This window comes from Ptychodera flava, chromosome 7, assembly GCF_041260155.1.
Source record: "Ptychodera flava strain L36383 chromosome 7, AS_Pfla_20210202, whole genome shotgun sequence".
NCBI classification, from domain to species: Eukaryota; Metazoa; Hemichordata; class Enteropneusta; family Ptychoderidae; genus Ptychodera; species Ptychodera flava.
Window position 1 is genome coordinate 3076656 of NC_091934.1, and position 19697 is coordinate 3096352.

General features: G+C 38.5%; 1 protein-coding gene across 2 annotated transcripts in view; it reads left to right on the plus strand.

Annotated features, from left to right (window-relative positions):
* LOC139136574 (protein C3orf33 homolog) overlaps window positions 1–19697 on the plus strand; it is a 53165-nt gene that overhangs the window by 30928 nt on the left and 2540 nt on the right. The window contains exons 2-4 of one of the 2 annotated variants that reach the window (XM_070704316.1): window positions 9005–9064; window positions 11550–11715; window positions 18697–18854. In XM_070704316.1, the coding sequence (XP_070560417.1) occupies window positions 9005–9064; window positions 11550–11715; window positions 18697–18854 (384 nt within the window). The remainder of the gene's footprint in view (window positions 1–9004; window positions 9065–11549; window positions 11716–18696; window positions 18855–19697) is intronic. The other variant, XM_070704317.1, reaches the window with a different exon arrangement.

A 19697-nucleotide genomic window follows, 5' to 3' on the forward strand; every position in this document is an offset into this window, starting at 1 on the left:
TCCCTTGGTTTTATGATTATATTGGCCTTGGTGACGAACTGGGTGATAGGACTATCCCCCTTAGTGATGGATTCCATGGTTCTCTTGGTTTTATGATTATATTTGCCTTGGTGACCAACTGGTGATGGGACTATCCCCCTTAGTGATGGATTCCATGGTTCCCTTGGTTTTATGATTATTATTTGCCTTGGTGACCGACTGGGTGATGGGACTATCCCCCTTAGTGATGGATTCCATGGTTTCCCTTGGTTTATGATTATTATTTGCCTTGGTGACCGACTGGGTGATGGACTATCCCCCTTAGTGATGGATTCCATGGTTCCCTTGGTTTTATGATTATTATTTGCCTTGGTGACCGACTGGGTGATGGGACTATCCCCCTTAGTGATGGATTCCATGGTTCCCTTGGTTTTATGATTATCATTGTGCCTTGGTGACCACTGGGTGATGGGACTATCCCCTTAGTGATGGTTCCCTTGGCTTTATGATTATTATTGGCCTTGGTGACCAACTGGGTGATGGACTATCCCCCTTAGTGATGGATTCCATGGTTCCTTGCTTTTATGATTATCATTGGCCTTGGTGACCGACTGGGTGATAGGACTATCCCCTTAGTGATGGTTTCTATGGTTCCCTTGGTTTTATGATTATCATTGGGCCTTGGTGACCGACTGGGTGATAGGACTATCCCCTTAGTGATGGATTCCATGGTTCCCTTGGTTTTATGATTATATTGGCCTTGGTGACCGACTGGGTGATGGGACTATCCCCTTAGTGATGGATTCTGTGTTCCCTTGGTTTTATGATTATCATTAGGCTTGGTGACCGACTGGTGATAGGACCATCCCCCTTAGTGATGGATTCCATGGTTCCCTTGGTTTTATGATTATCATTGGCCTTGGTGACCGACCGGATGATAGGACTATCCCCCTTAGTGATGGATTCCATGGTTCCCTTGGTTTTTTGATTATCATTGGCCTTGGTGACCGACTGGGTGATGGGACTATCCCCTTAGTGATGGATTCCATGGTTCCCTTGGTTTTATGATTATTATTGCCTTGGTGACCAACTGGGTGATGGGACTATCCCCCTTAGTGATGGATTCCATGGTTCCCTTGGTTTATGATTATTATTGCCTTGGTGACCAACTGGGTGATGGGACTATCCCCCTTAGTGATGGATTCCATGGTTCCTTGGTTTTATGATTATATTTGCCTTGGTGACCGACTGGGTGATGGGACTATCCCCCTTAGTGATGGATTCCATGGTTCCCTTGGTTTTATGATTATTATTGGCCTTGGTGACCGACTGGGTGATAGGACTATCCCCCTTAGTGATGGATTCCATGGTTCCCTTGGTTTATGATTATTATTGGCCTTGGTGACCGACTGGGTGATGTGACTATCCCCTTAGTGATGGATTCCATGGTTCCCTTGGTTTTATGATTATTATTGGGCCTTGGTGACCGACTGGGTGATAGGACTATCCCCCTTAGTGATGGATTCCATGGTTCCCTTGGTTTTATGATTATTATTGCCTTGGTGACCACTGGGTGATAGGACTATCCCCCTTAGTGATGGATTCCATGGTTCCCTTGTTTATGATTATTATTGGCCTTGGTGACCAACTGGGGATGGGACTATCCCCTTAGTGATGGATTCCATGGTTCCCTTGGTTTTATGATTATCATTGGCCTTGGTGACCAACTGGGTGATAGGACTATCCCCCTTAGTGATGGATTCCATGGTTCCCTTGTTTTATGATTATCATTGGCCTTGGTGACCGACCAGGTGATGGGACTATCCCCCTTAGTGATGGTATTCTTTGGTTCCCTTGGTTTTATGATTATCATTGGCCTTGGTGACCGACTCGGTGATAGGACTATCCCCCTTAGTGATGGATTCCATGGTTCCCTTGGTTTTATGATTATCATTGGCCTTGGTGACCGACTGGTGATAGGACTATCCCCCTTAGTGATGGATTCCATGGTTCCCTTGGTTTTATGATTATCATTGCCTTGGTGACCGACTGGTGATAGGACTATCCCCCTTAGTGATGGATTCCATGGTTCCCTGGTTTTATGATTATTATTGCCTTGGTGACCGACTGGGTGATGGGACTATCCCCCTTAGTGATGATTCCGTGGTTCCCTTGGTTTTATGATTATCATTGGCCTTGGTGACCGACTGGTGATAGGACTATCCCCCTTAGTGATTGATTCCATGGTTCCCTTGGTTTTATGATTATTATTGGCCTTGGTGACCGACTGGGTGATGGGACTATCCCCTTAGTGATGGATTCCATGGTTCCCTTGGTTTTATGATTATCATTGGCCTTGGTGACCAACTGGGTGATGGACTATCCCCCTTAGTGATGGATTCCATGGTTCCTTGTTTTATGATTATCATTGCCTTGGTGACCGACTGGGTGATAGGACTATCCCCCTTAGTGATGGATTCCATGGTTCCCTTGGTTTTATGATTATTATTTGCCTTGGTGACCGACTGGGTGATGGGACTATCCCCCTTAGTGATGGATTCCATGGTTCCCTTGGTTTTATGATTATTATTGGCCTTGGTGACCGACTGGGTGATGGGACTATCCCCCTTAGTGATGGATTCCATGGTTCCCTTGGTTTTATGATTATTATTGGGCCTTGGTGACCGACTGGGTGATGGGACTATCCCCCTTAGTGATGGATTCCATGGTTCCCTTGTTTTATGATTATTATTTGCCTTGTGACCGACTGGTGATGGACTATCCCCCTTAGTGATGGATTCCATGGTTCCCTTGGTTTTATGATTATTATTTGCCTTGGTGACCGACTGGGTGATAGGACTATCCCCCTTAGTGATGGATTCCATGGTTCCCTTGGTTTTATGATTATATTTGCCTTGGTGACCGACTGGGTGATGGGACTATCCCCTTAGTGATGGATTCCATGGTTCCCTTGGTTTTATGATTATCATTGGCCTTGGTGACCAACTGGGTGATGGACTATCCCCCTTAGTGATGGATTCCATGGTTCCCTTGGTTTTATGATTATCATTGGCCTTGGTGACCGACTGGTGATGGGACTATCCCCTTTAGTGATGGATTCCATGGTTCCTTGGTTTTATGATTATCATTGGCCTTGGTGACCGCTGGTGATAGGACTATCCCCCTTAGTGATGGATTCCATGGTTCCCTTGGTTTTATGATTATCATTGGCCTTGGTGACCGACTGGATGATAGGACTATCCCCCTTAGTGATGGATTCCATGGTTCCCTTGGTTTTATGATTATTATTTGCCTTGGTGACCGACTGGGTGATGGACTATCCCCCTTAGTGATGGATTCCATGGTTCCCTTGGTTTTATGATTATTATTGGCCTTGGTGACCGACTGGGTGATGGGACTATCCCCCTTAGTGATGGATTCCATGGTTCCCTTGGTTTTATGATTATTATTGGCCTTGGTGACCGACTGGGTGATAGGACTATCCCCCTTAGTGATGGATTCCATGGTTCCCTTGGTTTTATGATTATCATTGGCCTTGGTGACCGACCGGGTGATAGGACTATCCCCCTTAGTGATGGATTCCATGGTTCCCTTGGTTTTATGATTATTATTGGCCTTGGTGACCGACTGGTGATGGGACTATCCCCCTTAGTGATGGATTCCATGGTTCCCTTGGTTTTATGATTATTATTTGCCTTGGTGACCGACTGGGTGATGGGACTATCCCCCTTAGTGATGGATTCCATGGTTCCCTTGGTTTTATGATTATTATTGCCTTGGTGACCAACTGGGTGATGGGACTATCCCCCTTAGTGATGGATTCCATGTTTCCTTGGTTTATGATTATTATTGGCCTTGGTGACCGACTGGTGATAGGACTATCCCCTTAGTGATGGATTCCATGGTTTCCCTTGGTTTTATGATTATCATTGCCTTGGTGACCGACTTGGTGATAGGACTATCCCCCTTAGTGATGGATTCCATGGTTCCCTTGGTTTTATGATTATTATTGGCCTTGGTGACCGACTGGTGATTGGGACTACCCCCTTAGTGATGGATTCCATGGTTCCCTTGGTTTTATGCTTATTATTGGGCCTTGGTGACCGACTGGGTGATGGACTATCCCCTTAGTGATGGATTCCATGGTTCCCTTGGTTTTATGATTATTATTTGCCTTGGTGACCGACTGGGTGATGGGACTATCCCCCTTAGTGATGGATTCCATGGTTCCCTTGGTTTTATGATTATTATTGGCCTTGGTGACCGACTTGGTGATAGGACTGTCCCCCTTAGTGATGGGTTCCATGGTTCCCTTGGTTTTATGATTATTATGGGCCTTGGTGACCGACTGGGTGATAGGACTATCCCCCTTAGTGATGGGTTCCATGGTTCCCATGGTTTTATGATTATTATTGGGCCTTGGTGACCGACTGGGTGATGGGACTATCCCCCTTAGTGATGGGTTCCTCTGATCCCTTTGGTATACGGTAGTTACACTAGTAGCTGGAGCCAAAGAAGATTTTACAATACTAGCATAGGTTCTTTCCATGCCAGTATTCTCATTCAAGGTACCACATACTTGAATGCTTGGTGAAACAACATTAGCAAAAGATACACCTTACCCTGCCTGATCTTTTTATTACCAGATTCCAACTGGAAAGAGCTGGGCATCCCCACCAACTATTTGCTGATAGTTGGCAATTCAGCGTCTTCAGACAACCCAAATCCTGATTCAGCATAAGAATCACATGTAGAGTACAGAGCCTCTACCTGATTTAACAAGGAATTGGTTACTGCGAAAGTGGTGACAGATTTTTCAGTTATTTCATGGGCTGCAGCATTTAAACATTGGAGTAGCTGCCACAAACCACCATGGGTCAAGTGAACCCCATCCCTATACCATAACTTTGATTGCCCAAACTCAAAATGAGATGATAGATCAGTATAAGTAGTGGAGAGCTTGGTGCAGGTGATAATCCATTCGATGTTGTAAGGTGCAACCGCTTGTCCTTCTTCATCCAAATGAGGCAATATGCTCACTACTGCAATCTGTTGACAGAATGAAGGATTAAGGTAAAATGCACCTCTGGGATTTGCCTAGACCCTATACGTCACTTACGTTCTGTGCCTCTGATCCCTAACTCCATCTAGCCTCAAGGTCCGCTTTTAGCACTGTAGCATAAAAAACAGCTCATTTGAAAGTGAACGGTCTCCAGGAGAGACGATGATGTCACTGGGGTCCCTTTGAAAGTCAATCAGCCCAAATGTTCCTCTCATGATTGGCCAATGATTAAATTGGTGTTGTTCATAAACTAGCTCTTAAACTGAACGTTCTCTGGCAACTTTGGGATAGATACTTTGACTTTCAAATGTTTACAATTCTTCTCTGGTCTACCACGTATGGAGACTCATTTTATAGTTCTTGGAGTATCACAAATTTTCCCCACCTCAGGTTTTCAAAAACTGAAAATTTTGTTTTTCCCCTGGAGTAACGCAGAGGTGGTGGCCATTTTTGAATTTCAGATATCGGTAAATATTAGGTGATTTGTTTCTCCAGACTTGCATGATTTAACTTTCTTTCTGTTCCTGATTTGATGAGAGAATGGTTGAAAGTTTCATTCAGGAAAGTTTGGAGAAAAGTTTCAGTCTTTCACTTTCAAGGTTTTTATAACTGTCAAGGTATTATTCTGCATGTTTTGTATTTTATCAGGGGTAAGAGATTTAATTTTGCTGATTGCCAAGTTATTGTCAATAATCATAATAGTCCACATTGGAATAGAAAGTATAATATTCACAAAGTATACAGTATATATTCAAAAAAGATCACTTAAAACATTTCACAGTTCAGATTAAACTTTCTTACACATGTTTGAAACACAGCTTTACAGATATTCACTGTACTGATTGCATCACAATTGATACAATGTCAATAATTTGAATAAATCTGCACCATATCAAAAAACCGGTGTATTGTGCCCCCAAATCATACCTATTTGCTAACGACACAAATCACTTCAAGTTCAAAGTCATGATATCTTTTCTTAAGTTTCATGCACCTATTGTCAGAAAGAGACTGAGAGATACATGATACATCAGGTTTGTGTACAGTTAGTACAAGCCACTACACAAAGTGTAGGACAAGGTTTATTGAATTACATTAAACTAAAGTAAAAGTAATATACTTTGATCATTCAAAAAAGAATTAAACTGGGAAAAATCACCTAAAATTTCAAATAATATAGGTAGGAAAATTGACAAGTAAATGGCCGCTTGAACATGCATCATTAATGTCAGTTAATACTGTGACGCAAGTTGGCATACAGACAATGTTAGACACATTTACCCATATGTATCTATATTTATCTATATTACTAGATAACTTTCTGTCTCTCCCTCTGTGTTTCTGTCTCTCTCTCTCTCTCTCTCTCTCTCTCTCTCTCTATATATATATATATATGTAACCGTACGCTCTGTGCCCAAGTTCAGAGGTTGCCATAAAGCCATAATGGTGATAACCGGGAGGGCACATTGTATACATTTTGTGTACCGGTATATATATATGATGAGTTTTCCAGTCCACATATTGTGGTGCATGTAAGTTTGCAACAGCATGCACATTGTGGTATATTCACTGCCACACTTTGGGTTTTCAAGAGATTTTTTGTAATATAAATGTACTTGCCACAACCAGAGTTAACAGTTAAAAGTACACAAGCATGTACTGCTATTGAAGCAAACCTTTAGGGCAGCCGCATCCCTAAGCAACATACTGTACGTCCCCTACCCTATACCATAAACATGAAATTCACTCTCTGCAAGCTTCCACACTTTGCCACAACCATTAATACTCAAGTAGTCATTACTCAACCCTATGCTCATATAAGTTTTTCAGAATGTAGCCACAGGTAGACACACTCTCACACATTCATATACCGGTACAAAAGAAAATCTTTACAGCTTTTTCATTGAATTCCTACCTTACATTTATTGCAGATGGAAATGCTAACAAATGACACAAAACAAAAGAAATCAGAAGTTCATCAACAGTTCTTTCACAGGATTTCTCCCTTAGTCCTTTGCATCTTCATAACAAAGTGTTGGCATATCCAATCATATCTTGGGAACAGTTACTTTTGATCAGGCTGATTGTTCAGTCTCTTGGCATACGTTCTTTTTACTTTCATAGACTGCAGAGAAGGTATAAACCAACAAAGAGAAAGATATAAAAAGCAATTAATGCAAACACTTACACCACTATATACCTATAATAAATATCAAGAGAACATTCTGTTACAGCATGTAATTACAAGTGCCTTGACATTGGGTAATGACATATGTCATGAAATGGAATCCGGGTCACTAAATTCTAAAGAAATTTTCAACATTACTTACACTCACATGATGCAAATTATAAGCCATAATTAATGCAACGATATTAATTCAAAAATGGGGCAAGTGTTCGTTTGTTGTTATGGTTATACATTTCTAGGACAGGCTTTGATAGATGAAATGGATGCACAATCTTTCTTTCATTCTAGAAGACAATGCATTCTGCTGTACAGTATTAATATGCTGGCATATATGTGGCAAATAGAATAGAGATAATTTATGCAAAGAAATTAATTAAGTAACAAAACAAGTGTAGTTTGTTAGAATGGATGAAAACTGATTAAAATCAGATGTAGAGTATGGCGATGTCTGTACTTACGCGGTATTCTCTTGCAGTCGCCTCTCACTACCAGACGACAGCAAGAGCATACCGCTCAAGTACAGACGTCGTTGTACTCTACATATGATTTTAATCAGATAGGTATGGATGTATATGCGTAAGACATGCTAGGTGAAATGGATGCACACTCTTTAGGCATGAGTAGTTTGTTAGTACTTATGTAATTGCACAGGACAGGCTAACACACTCTTAATTCTGATCAAGCAGGCAGTGTCCTCTTCTTGGATGGTAATTGCACAATTAGTGCTGTTTAATTTACATAATTTATGCAAAGAAATAATTAGAGAATGACTTGGTTGTATTAGTACATGCTCAAAGCATTTCCGTAGCCACAACCTCTCCTGGTGATTTTACGTCGTGTGTTAAGATGGCTCCATCATGCTAATCACCGGGAAAAGTTGTTGGCCACAGAACTACAGCAATTAGTGCTATGTCGCTGCAGTGCAGTAGCTCAATGTTTTACCTTGGGTTGTACCAGTACCGGTACATGTCGTATCTGTGGGTATCATGGCATCCAACCCACAACCCAAGGTAGAACTTCAATGTATTCACAATGTGGTCAATTTGAATTTGATCCATGTTTTTACTCTATAGATTTGATGATTTACCGTACATTCTTGTAGTCATTAAATGTAAAATTCATGTACATCATCATGGAATATTGGATGCTCTCCTTCAGACAAAATTATGTTTTATTGACACAAATTGAATCCTACTGGTATATTGTCAATGCAGCACTGATGACACAAACACCAGCATTACTACCGGTACTAAGTTTCTTTGCCTAAATACTGTGATGCCCAATACAACAATATAGATAGCAGATTCCATCGTAAATTTTTATTTGTAGGAATGTCCAATATTGGTATAACTCAGGCATCATAAGTCAACCTATTAGTGCTAGACACAACGCTGTGTGAGGGTCAAAACATGATAAAAAAATGTACAACATCATGATGGCCTGCTATAAAGAAAAAGTTAAATATCTTAAGCAAATACATGATTGATAGATTTTTCATGAACACTGATTTCAAAGTCTATGTTCAGTTAGTCAAATCTGAAACAAAAACCAATAGTCTGTCTTACTGAAACTAAACCTGAGAAAAAGTATTATTTCAAAACAAAATGAAACATCCAAGTTAGCAATGGCCGATGCCACATACCTTTGCTGTATCTGTGTGATATTTTTATATTTAGGTCTAGTTTCACCAGTTCCTGATAGAGATTACTTTGTTTAGTCTAGAACAAGGCTAATCAACTTTACCTTTCTTTCAGTCAGTGTCTACTGTTGTTGCACTTCTTGGTATTGGTTACGTTGTGAAGAGTATTAAACCAGTAAGTATCTAGTATTAGGCCGTTTAAAGAAAATTCTTTGTTTGCCATCCTTGGATTTTTGAAAAACCTACCAGCCAGCCACGCAAAAAAACAAACACAGACAAAAAACACAAGTATATTAACATAAACTCGTTTTTTTATTTGGTTTCTTCTGGAAAAATGATATTTTTATTTGTAATAGTGTTAACATTGTGTTTGTTTTCTCAGTTTTCTCTGAAAACCCACCAGCATGCGGAGGCAAACAAAATTTTTATTTAAAGCGCCTTACAATATTTGTTTGAAACTTTCTAGTCTTATCCTATCTCAAAAATATCACAAATGTTGAACCTGTCTATAGTTTTACTATTGTACATGTACCCCAAAACTTACAATACCAAAACTACAGAGAGGTTAAAGGTACATGGTCACTGTGCATTTGCATATTCCATATATGGTAAAGGGGCAGGGCTTAGCGTACTACCCTGTAACACCTGTAGCTGTCAATCCTCCATATTCGATACATGAAAAGTCATGCAGACAACGCTGCTATTAAAGTAGGCCATGGCTGGTCATGTGGGGGCGCCCTTTTTGAAAAGTGGCCACTCGCACAAAATCTGTGATTTGCTATTAAAAAACAGGTGACCGAGTACCTTTAAGTGACTTTCTAGAATCACAGATAAGACAGTGACTTAATGTGGAAACTGCATTATTACATTTACTTGTCTTATATCCGGTAGTAACAATGCATGATAACAATTCCGTTCATTTTATATTTCCAACTCAAGTAGAAATTTAATGAATGTTGTATTTCAGGAATTCTGTATCGATATATCAGCTAGTACATCACCACATGAATCTGATTTACTGCTAGTGACACAAATCTGCTTTTGACACACATCAGTATGTTTTGACCATTTCGTAACATACAGGGATGAAAACAAGTTTTCTTTTGACTCGTCAAAAACAAGGAGAACACTCACTCCTGTGGGGAATTAGTGTTTCTTTCATCATACAATTGGATTCAAAATTAAATTGATTTTCTAAACTTTAAAATGCTCCAAGCTCCTATTGTCTTCATAATTCTTGAGAATCTAAATTGTACATAAGACAACAAAACCAATCTTACGTAAACCTGCAGTTGAAAGATAATTTTCTTGTAACCATGAATGCAGGAAAATCTAAGCAAAAGTAATTGTTTAATTCTAGTTAGATGCATTAAGGGAATATTAAGGTTTAGAAGAAATTAAAAATTAAGTCTAGGTGATTATTAGAAAGGCATCACAAGATTCTGAAGTTAACCTTTAGAGCAGCTCTCTTACAAGTACATGTACCGGTATAACACATGTGCTTTGCTACCCAAGCATTGTAGCATGTTATCATGTGCTCAATCATGGCCAAGTACAAACAGCATGCAACATATCCCATCGTGTCTTGTTAATTTTAGGGTACCAGTTACTACATAACAATGCTTGCTCAGACACTTAAATTTCAAGAAACACATAGATTAGTAATAACAATAATTAAAAGATTCTTCACAGCTATGTGTACAGGGTATACTCTTTACAATTTACTTCATGTAGCAATTGCCCAGTACTGTAGGGAGTACAAATATTAATTATTTGTATCTGCAAGCAATGTTGGTTTGTATGGTACAGGATGCTGTCCCCTACGGTACAAAAGTTGACTTTTTGGGCTTTTGACATTTGACAAAGTCGGGTTCAAATATTCTGTCTACACAGAAAAGTCATTCACACCTTTTAACCTCCCTGATTGACAATAATGAGGAGGGCTTGAAGCCATCAGTCCAACCAAATTGATTGATTGATTGATTGATTGATTGAAAGAGAGAGAGAGAGAGAGAGAGAGAGAGAGAATATATGTTGCATTCAAAGGCTTAATCCAGACCATTTACCATGCATACAAAGTAGCACACATTTGATTTGCTTTGTTTATCAGTCTGAGATATGAAATTTAACTCCACATGTTTGTCACAAAATACTTTGCAAAATCAAACAGCTTGCTTTGTCCTTTCAAATCACAGTTATCTAGTCCTATAAGTTAAGTTTTACTTTTCTCACTATTTACTCACCACACACATTTCGTCATACAGATACAATAATAATTAAGTTATAATAGTATACTTTTGATACCTATGGAGGCATTTTGTTCTTTTGGTTTGAGAGGCCTGTATATATCTGTTAAATGGTAAGTTAAATTAGGGGCTATGCATTGCTAAAACATTTAAGAATAACATTCTGCGTGACCACCTATTGCAAGTAACGACATCTCGCTCACTGTAATTCAAGTTATAATATCATTTATTTATTTATTTAGATTCTGTCAGTCAGTTGATTTTATCTGATGTCATTTTTCTAAAATGATTATTCTTCACAGTTGAACATCCACATATGGATTACCATCCACTGGACATTCTCTTCTCATCACCTATTATGGAGAGAGCTGCTGTCTGCTACAAGTAATATTTTCTCTCTTTTACACCTTACAGTTCAGTAAATTTCACTATGTGAAGCAGATCCCAGCAGAGTTCATCAGCAAAAGCCTTCAGCTGAATGGCCGTGTACGTAGTGTAAAGAATGGCTGTTTAAAAGTGGAGCATATTCCTATCATAGATATCCAATCAATTTCATGGATTGGTTCAGTAATACGGCAAGGTAAGCAGTGTTGATGTATGGTTTAAAGAAACCCAGTTTTAATAAGGCTGCATTCACAAATAACGATTAGGGGGGCTGGAGAAATCGCGATTGAAATCTTATTTTTTTTCAGATGCCCCCCTCAATACCCTAAAAGATTTTCAAATGCCCCCTCTATATGATCAAAATTTTTCAAGTCCCCCCCCCCCCCCCCCCCCAACTATTACAGGCCCGAAAATTTGTAAAGGATGTGCGCGCAGAAATAATAAACACGTATTGGGCCATTCTGCTCACAGATGTTCAACACTACTTGTTATTAGCACTTTCTATAGTCATATTCTCAAGGCAAGTTCTTTAAATACATCAATGAAACCTTTTAGATTTAAGCCAACTTGAGTTAATCCAACTCTGGCCAGGTCAATTGCTCCTGCCAAAGAGCACACAAAATGACGATCATGAAGAGTAGGCAAATTGTGAATTCTGGCTAATTGTCATATCGTCAAAAACTGAGCACAGTGACCTACCAAAAATTTGTTTCAAAAGTACAAGATATGAATTAGATGCTACTCAAAATTGACAATACTGGAAGGTTAAAATATTCCATCAAATAAATGTATTCATCTCTGAAATTTTGGATGTAATAATTGCAAATTTGGTTAAAAAAATAAATAATTCCATTTAGTCATATATTTTTCATTTCGTCTTTACTGTTCAAAGTTTTACTTATTTATTATTTTATGACAAGAGTGTGAAAATTTAGAAAATCAAGCATGGTAACCCCATCTTTTTTCTTTAATATTTGATTATTCTCATATGCCAGAATTCAAAAATTTCTATATTTTCTTCCATGTGTTGCTCTCTGGCCTGATCTTGTTTAGTAATGTTTCACTGTCATGAGCATTATTTGACACAAACTCTTCTGGTACCATGTACATCAGAGTCATAGCTATCTCTGTCACTGTTCAGGTATGCAGTAACAGTGACACTACACTGAGTAGCAGGGTAGTATCTGATAGTGACAGTTGACCGTAGGCAGTAGCTGTATTAACTTTGATAATTTTGACAATATCTTTGTTCAATTTATACAACTGTGTTCTTGTTCTACTCCCTACAGCATGTTGAACTGTCCAGTATTCAGCTTGCTATCACAGCCAGTGTATGTGTACCATGCATTTGTATCACTGACAACTGACTGTCAGTCTGGACTCTAATTAAACTATCATCTAATACATACTTATATATACAGGCTTGTCGACAAACTTAACATTGTGTGCTTGATTGTGCTGTAGGGAGACAGCAAATAACTGTAGTTGATATATTGCATAGAAATATTGCAAAAATCATCAACAGTTGCAGCTTCGAATCTGCCCTGTTATAGGCACAAGTTTGATTTTTGTACGACAAATCACACATGTTTACATTTTTTCGAGATAAAAGTCATGCAATGTGACAAAATGGTTCTAGATTTTGTTAAATTATTACTAACATTACAACAATTGAATGACACAAAACTGGTATTCATTTTTCATTGAATTTCAGCAAAAACTTGGAATTGGAAAATGTAAAACATAAGGGAACCAAAAAATGTTCAAGTCCCCCCCCCCCCCCCCTACAGGTAGAGCAAAATTTTCAAGTCCCCCTCTACTACATTTTGTACCCCAAAAATTTTCAAATCCCCCCTGAAATCCTCCAACCCCCACCCCCCAATCTTTTTTTTATGAACGTAGCCTAATTGACAGTTTCTCAGTCATTTGAACTGCATAACACAAGATACCCATATACACACATGTATACTGGTATGGTGACATCAGCTTATGGCACTAATCCAAAATTATAATAACATGTCAGATCATAGGAGTATCATACTTAATAAATACATGTATTAACATGTGTTGTCATATGTCTCCTGCATTGATAAAATTTTTCAAACAATTTGCAAGGACCTGGAAATCTACTCTCAGTGTTTCATCTAGGATGGCATCAACATGAGGAATTCCCCTTTACAAGAAAATTTAAGTGGGATTTCACCAGTCCATATGTGTTCTACTTGTATCTCTAAGGTGTGACTGGCACCATTTCATGGGGGCTGGTCCCCCTTTTACAAATTACTAGGGGTGCCAACATATATCAACAGAGGGGGAATCCACATCCCCCTGTCTAGATGAAACACTGAACTCTGTCGTCAGAGTAGAGATTTGCAGTGACAAATATCATATTGATGTCATATATAGCAAGATCTCAAACACAAAACGAAAATTTCATCCGTTAAAACTCATGCTTTCTGGGTGAATTTACCTCAAGCACTTGGATCACACCAAGATGACTTGTCTATTCATATGGCAAATGATGGTTTAGATCTGCTGAAATATGTGAATTATACAAACTTCAGGTTCTCAGTATTCAGAACATGCTGATGAGGTGTATTCAATAGAAATTAAGCTCTCATTCAATGGGCATTTGTAGTAGTATTTGTACATTGAGTGGGATGGGATACCATATGTCTCTGACTGTACACCATTCAAGCCATAACAGAACTGCCACGGTACAAAGTGTGAATACCTTACCAGATATGATAGTCATATCAGCTTTCATAAATGTTGATTTGTCACTGCTAATGTCTAAGGTTAATAACTGACTGGTGAACTTTTGTCCAAAATATACATACATGTATTTCACTTACATTCTCAGGCAACTGAATAGGACCATTAGGTTTGCATGTATGTTTTGTTTCAGTACATTCAGGACTTGTTGAATAAATTAAACAAAACTGATAAATGCAAACAGACATGGTATAATGATGTAAAAAGTGGCATAGTGAAGTTCCTCTCTCAGTGCCAGTTGTCATTTTGCTGTCTCATCCTTGCCAGACTGGATTGCAACCAACAGCTAGGAGACTACTCACTGCTGTCTCTATACCAGTATAGCATTTCTTATGGATAAATTTTAGCAATAAGAGCCTTACAGATCGTATGAACATGTGTGAAAAGTCTACAAATCATGGAAAAGTTTGCATGAATCACACAAGTGTTGAGATATCCATGATGTAAAAAGGGAAAGTGATGTAATATGTACCACTGTATCTTCAAAACTTCAACAAATTCTGTCTCATCCATATACCAATTACTTTGTCACTCGTATTTTCTATATTTGAAGTCAGTTTAATGAGTTTAAAGAACTTGGCTTATGTTACAACAAGGCTGAAATGATTTGAATGTTATCAGTAGCAAACATCCTCATTTATCTTGAACAAAGGCATATTTTTTCCAGAGCAATTTTTTTTTAATACTAACATACAGCCAAACTGGGTAATGTAACAACTGTGATTACCGGATGAACACTTTCTGGTTTTGATGCTTGCTCAGTTATGAATATAGGCAGTGTTTATCACACATGATTCCCTTGCCAACAATATTTATGGTATTGGAATAATGGTGGTCAGAAGTAGTGCGGTACCCTAGAGGTGCATGTAGTTGTCAGATTTAATTTATGCTGTCCTTACATTCATCTTTGTGTATGTTTTGCTGTAGAGGTCTGCTAAATAAAACTACTGAAGGAAAGTACTGTCATAAGAGAGACATGTCTTAATCAAAAGAAAAAATACATGTTAAATCCAATGTTTCTGGCCAAAGCAGTGGAGTTGAATACAGAGTGTGTATTAAAGCAAGGTAAATTCAAGGCCTCTATGGAGTTAACATCGCGTTAACCACTGGTCCTTGTTTAAAAACCCTTTCACCCCCAGTTCCCTGTATACAGGTCCAACTTTACCATAGAAAACAATGGATTTGGGACAAACCATGGTGGTGAAAGGTTTAAAAAACTTATAGATAGACATGTGCCCTGGTATGTAATTTGAATAATAATGTTTTGGTATTGGTTTTGGTATTCAGCTGCAAGGGTTTAAAGCCTTGACACTCGGGATAATTAGCAGCTTCCGTTTTTCCAGTGAACTTACTGGTCACGGTTCTTATGTCTGATATAGTACCTATAAGTTTGTAATCGGTATATATGTTAAAACCTGTAAAGTTGGCAAAACAGGTTACAATTCTACCCTTCTGTATCAACTTGAAAGTCAATTAACAACATAATGACCACGTTCACCATTTCCTAATGCACCACGAAACATGACCTTTAATATTACTTTGAAATTCTTGGTTCTTAGCCATGTTCTTGCACATCATGTACTTAATACAGAACTCGACCTTTAACATCTTACGTGACCTGCTCAGCTATAGGATGATAATTATTGTACAAATGCTAGTGTAATTTCCAGTGTAAGAACGTGTCAGTTGTGGTAAGTCTTCTACAAACAGTTTTTGTGGTCAGCCGCCATCATACATGCATATTTACATCTCTGAACATTAGATATAATGCAAAACCTGTCACTTTTATTCAATCAAGTATTTGTATAAATGTCCTGACATGCAATCACATGAAACATTTACAAACAGAGACCAACTGAAGACTATAATGGTACCGTCCAATCAGCCCTGTGTCTTTATATTGGTTCTACAAGTTTTTCCTGATCATTTCTTTCTACCACAAATTTTTTCATGCCAGTTAACGAAACCCTAAGTATGCTTTGCGATTTCTTTAGCTCAGAAAAAATGCCATTTGCCATGGTCGGTAGGAACTTACTCCTGCATTAATGAAAAAATGCCCATGTATACAATATTACCTCGAAGTTCTTGGTTCTACAATATTTATTCAATATATTTATGAGATGTCTTCTATGTAAACAGAAGTAAAAGTCATAACTTCCTTTGTAGTCGTCAGGTCTTCTCAGACTTGCCCAATGCTTGGCTGGTAGCCAGCTAGTAGATGGCCCTAATAACAACTCTCAGCGGCTAAAAACAGCTAACACTTGAACAGCGGAATACACAGCCCTTCTCAGAAATCAACTGGTTAGCTGGTAGTCAGCTAATAGCTGGCTAATAGTGGCTAAAAACAGCTAATAGCTCTAATAGCTTTAATATCCAGCCCTTCTCATAAGTCAGCTTATACTGGTATCTGGTAGCCAGCTAATGGCTCCCTGAGAATGGCTAATAGTGGCTAAAGACTTCCTGTTGAAATTGAGAATAGCTTGAATAGCCAAGAAGAGCTAAAAGCAAGCTATTCATATGGTTAACCTAGCTATGCCTCCCAGCTATTGTGGGGGATATTGAGCAATCCAGCAATACTACACTGTACTCAAGTTAGTGTACCTGTATGTGGAGAAAAAGATTCCCTAGTAAGGCCCCCAATGTCATCAAAAACATGTAGACTTCATAAAGTAGACATAAGAAAATCGCTAGATGGTTTTCAATTCAGCAAAGTTAATGACACTGACCATGACCTTTTACAAAAAAGTTATTCTAAGGAAATCATTATGGCTGTTGAACAGTTTTTGTAGTATATTACAATCTGAAACCAAGTTGTGGTTATTATGGCTGTGAACCATTCCATGAAATCAGTTAGCACTGTCAGTCTGATGGTATGTGTACTGCTAATACAAAACAATCTTTGTGGTTGCTGCTGCTAGTCAGGTTACTAAGGTAGTAATTGAGGCATTGTTATCAGGCATAACATTACTCAATACACAGAGATCAATTACTTTAACACACAGTCTTTTATCAGTACATGGTTATGTCTCAATAGAGGAGAGAAGGGAAGAGCCAATGGCATATCATATATCTAATGAGGGTTACGGCAAGAACCAATCATGTACTGTACATGTAATTCGATAAAAGGTTACATGGGTTGGCTTCGAAATGTTATACTGAGATCGCGATCTGATCTAGCTGACAGATCCACTGATAAGTGCAACTGTTGGCTACCCAGAAGTGTCTCAACCCGAGTCGACTTGCATTATGTTCCCCCATGTTAAATATTGTAAGGATTTCTTCAGGAATAGTTTTCTGAGTTTCTTCCCCCTTGATCATGTTCGCCAAAGAGTTATTGGACGTTTTTCATTCACTTTTCCTGCTTTTGGTTAACTTTTTGGCGATTTGATCCAGGCTGTGTGCTTTTTTGAGGGAAGTCAATCGTACAAGGAAATGCATGGTGGTCGAAAAAATTGTGCTCATCATGCTCCGAAGACCAACAAGAACAGTTGACCCATCTTTGAAAAATTCTCCATACTACAGATGGCAACGTTAAATTAATATTTGGCCTAAAGACAATATTTGGTGACAAATGACTTACTGTAAATATACAAGGGTCAAATCCTGATTTCTAGGAGCGGAACCTGGCCAGGAAAACCATCCAAAGAAGTAATTTTCAATGTACTCTAACCACTTGTGTCTGTCACCATCCCAGTCTTACTGAACCATGTGCTTAACGTTTACATCTAAAAACAACCGAGAGTGCTAAAAATAAAGGATGAAATCTAGCTGAAAAGTTCCAAACACGTTTCAATCCACAAGCCTAGGTCTACACAGTTAATTATTCATGACATTGATGACTGAGGGTTGCTGATTGTTTGATCATACTAGGTTCTATTGAGGCATAATCTAGACTGTTAATAAGTTAATGCTAAGGACTGCCTACCCCTATCCTTATATCCAAGCTATTATTTACATAGAGACATATACAGTATATCAAGTACATTGACAGATGTGTCTTTTTTCCTCTTGGTAACAACTCAGTGATCTTCATCTTCATGTTAATTAACAAAGATCAATCAAGCCATCAGTACACCTAAAATGATTTAACCCTTTCACCACCACGGTTTTGCCCAAACCCATTGTTATCAATGGTGATTGTGGACCTGTTTACAGGGAACTGGGGATGAACAGGTTAATCTTGCTTCTACTGTTTTCAATATACCGATATACAGACCTATGTGTAGTTATTGAAGTGTTACTGCAGATGACTAAATACTGTTTTGTTTATTTCAGTGTCAACATTGAATACAGCTGAAATTGAAATGGATTACAAATTAAAATAATTGTTTTCTGCAATATTAAATATATAAAAGACACCAATGATTAATCTTTCAGTATTTATGTATTTTGTATATTTTAGATTCCAATGGTGTTCTTCCAGTGTACATTGGAGGTGTTGAGTTAGAGGACTCAGCTCAGGAATTCATAACGTCACATGTTGACAAGAAATCTGTACGTTTCAGATTACTCCGAGTCAATGAAGATGGTGGTATTGATTGCATAGTGACATCTAGAAAGGTGAGATATATCAGACTTGTCATCAGTGCCCAGTGCAAATCTCCATACATACATGTACCCCGGTACATTTGTACCGGTACATGGACCAGTATGTGTTAATGGTTGTGTTTTTTCCCAACTATTATTATACATAACTAAGTTATATCTAAGCTTCCTTTAGCTAGGTGTGTTTTTCATAATTTCTTTAGGAGCAACTAGTACTTCCCATACTGCAAAAATACAGTACTTACACAATCCATCAGTGGAGGAGTTATATTCTCCTCTGGACCAATAACCAGCAAATGCAAACTCTATCCTTTCCTTGCAGTCATCTCTCTTTTCAAGGAGTGCTCTTAAAAATTTTCTCAAGAAAATGTCCAGATAGATTTTCCATGCTACATTATAGATCAAGCATGGCAGAATTATGTAAGCACTAGAATGGTGTAATCTGCACTTTCACATACCTGTACCTATCACATCAACAGTTTACTATAACATACCTGTCACAGACAGTTTAGTATCATACCTGTACCTGTCACACAGACAGTTTAGTATCATACCTGTACCTGTCACACAGACAGTTTAGTATCATACCTGTACCTGTCACACAGACAGTTTAGTATCATACCTGTACCTGTCACACAGACAGTTTAGTATCATACCTGTACCTGTCACACCAACAGTTTAGTATCATACCTGTACCTGTCACACAGACAGTTTAGTATCATACCTGTACCTGTCACACAGACAGTTTAGTATCATACCTTTACCTGTCACACAGACAGTTCAGTATCATACCTGTACCTGTCACACAAGCAGTTAAGTATCATACCTGTACCTGTCACACAGACAGTTTAGTATCAT